Source organism: Augochlora pura, unplaced genomic scaffold, assembly GCF_028453695.1.
Source record: "Augochlora pura isolate Apur16 unplaced genomic scaffold, APUR_v2.2.1 APUR_unplaced_3477, whole genome shotgun sequence".
Lineage (NCBI taxonomy): Eukaryota > Metazoa > Arthropoda > Insecta > Hymenoptera > Halictidae > Augochlora > Augochlora pura.
The window spans coordinates 1-2352 of record NW_027583737.1 but is presented as its reverse complement, the minus strand read 5'-3'; the positions used below and the strand labels follow the sequence as shown (position 1 = coordinate 2352).

The window sequence follows — 2352 nt, the reverse complement described above, 5'->3', positions numbered from 1 at the left end:
TTGTCTTCGTATTTTATATACCTGTTAAGGCGCTCCTTTAGGCAATATTCAATTACCTTAGCCCATATGGAAATTATACAAAGGGGCCGCCACCCCGCGCTAGGGTCCCCTTGTTTTTTCGGGATCAACAAAAGTCGTGCGTTTTTCCAAGTGCTTGGGAAGTACCCTGAATTGTAGCAGCAGTTAATAAACTGCGTAAGGGCATAGCTGTCCTCTTCTCCGAGCACCCGGACCGCTTCCGCTGGTACAAAGTCAAGACCGAGGGCTTTCTTTTTTATTTTCTTAACGGCCCTTTTTACTTCTGTTTCATTGAAGTCGTCGTCCGATTCATCCACTCCGCTCGCGGGAGTGTATACTTCTTCCAGCGTTGTCCTTTGATAGTCGTCGGTAACGAAAAGTTTTTTGATTATTTCGTCAACCCGATCGGCCTCAGGTACACTGTATTTCGCGTTTCCTTTTAATTTGTCAATTATCCACCGATAAGGTTTTCCCCACGGGTCCTGGTCTATTCTAGTTATAAATGATGTCCAGGCTTCGTTTTTGGCCTCGTCTATTACAATTTTTAGTCCTTTTTTTTGTCGATGTACGTTCTTTTTAGCCTGTCGGTTTCGTCGGCGGTCGTTCGTCGGGTCTTGGCCCTTTGGAATGACCTCCTGGCCTTTATTACTTCACTTCTAGCTAGTCGAGTTTTTTCATTCCACCACCATGCCGCCTTTTTGTGTCGACATGATGGATGAATTTTTTGTCTAGCCAGAATAACTAGTTTTGTCACTTTTTGTAAGTATTCGTCCGCGTCGCTTTTATCTGTCAGTTTGAACGTATCTCTTGTCCATGCCCATTCGTGTAGGTTGTCAGTAAATTTGTCGATATTAAATTTCGTCTTGTTCAGGAGTCCAGTCGTGTTGTCGCGTTGCACGTGTTTGTCAATGGATTCAAAAATATGTCTTAAATATCGGTGGTCAGAAGCCGTGTAATTGTCCAAAATCACACTAGATTTTAATGCTTCTACGCATTTCTTGCCGCATAATATTATGTCTATCAAAGATGTGTGACCATCCCTATCGAAGGTGAAACTCCCTTGGCTCCGCACAGGTGAGATGTTGTTCCTTGCTGACAATTCAAGGATCTCGTATCCTCTTCGATCTGTGAGTTTCGATCCCCACGAGATCGATTTGGCATTGAAATCGCCCATGATTATGGAATTGTCGGCGCCCACCTTTACAATTCCGTTCTCCAGGACGGCTAGTATATCCTGGAACTCCCCTATTTCTATGTTGGGAGATATATAACAACTAAAGATTTTCACCATATCGATAGAGATGGCCACCACTCCTTTCTCTTTGATGACGTCCTCGATTATTTTATTTTTGTTCGACACCACAGGGGTGACCCATATCGCTGCATCCTGGTTTAAATCGGTAGCCCAGGATGTGTGACATCTATACGGTTCCGATATTGCAACTATTTCTATACCGTTTTCCATTACGTGCTGTGTCATTAAATCCTGTGCAAGTTTGCACCTATGCAGATTAATCTGTAGTATCTTTAGGCTCCATTTCTTTGGTCCAGTCATTATGTTATATTATGAGTACTAAATGTTATGTTATAAAAATTAGTTGTTCGTCAAAGGACCTGTATAAATTAATAAATTACTATGTATATATATGTATATATAAATAAATAAATAAATAAATAGGTGACAATAAATAAATAAATAGGTAAATAAAGACGTCTCAATTTTTTTTACTCGTTGCTCTATACTGTCGGCCAGTGGCTTGTGTCTTTAGTTTTGTCGCCCTCGTTATTCGGGGGGTCGTTCAGTTCCAATCCCCTGTCGGAATTCCTTCTTTTCCCTCTGGACTCCGAAATGGCCTTTCTGTACACGGGACACTGTAGGCTCCCCTCCCTGTGTCCCTTGTCCCGACATACCGTGCATCCTACCTCTTTACTACTGCAGGAGTTTGTGTGGTGGTCTTCCCCACACCTCCTGCATAGCTTCGATCTGTCAGGGCCCTCGCAATCCTTGGCTAGGTGCCCGTACTCCCTACACCTGTAGCATTGAGTTAATTCCTCCCTTTGTCTTATGCTACATCTTCCCCACCCTATTTTTAGGTTCTTCATCTCCAGCAGTTTATCGGCTGTATGTGCTGGGGCAACGATGGTCGCATTCTGCCTTCCTGCCGCAGCCGGTCTTAAGGCTTTAATCGCGATATTCTTAGCCTCGTTTTCCGTGAGGCAGGCCGTAATGGTCTTCCTGATGTCCTCCTCTTTTACATCCCCGTCTAGTTGCTTCAAATGTAGAACCTTGACATCTCTTTTCCTCGATCCTATTGTAGACTTTGCTCCTGTTAT

General features: G+C 43.4%; 1 protein-coding gene across 1 annotated transcript; it reads right to left on the bottom strand.

Annotated features, from left to right (window-relative positions):
• Positions 1-562: 562 nt before the first annotated feature.
• Positions 563-1573, bottom strand: LOC144477759 (uncharacterized). The gene has a single exon (XM_078195499.1). The coding sequence runs from the start codon at positions 1571-1573 to the stop codon at positions 563-565; it is 1011 nt and encodes a 336-aa protein (XP_078051625.1).
• Between the last annotated feature and the right edge of the window lie 779 nt (positions 1574-2352).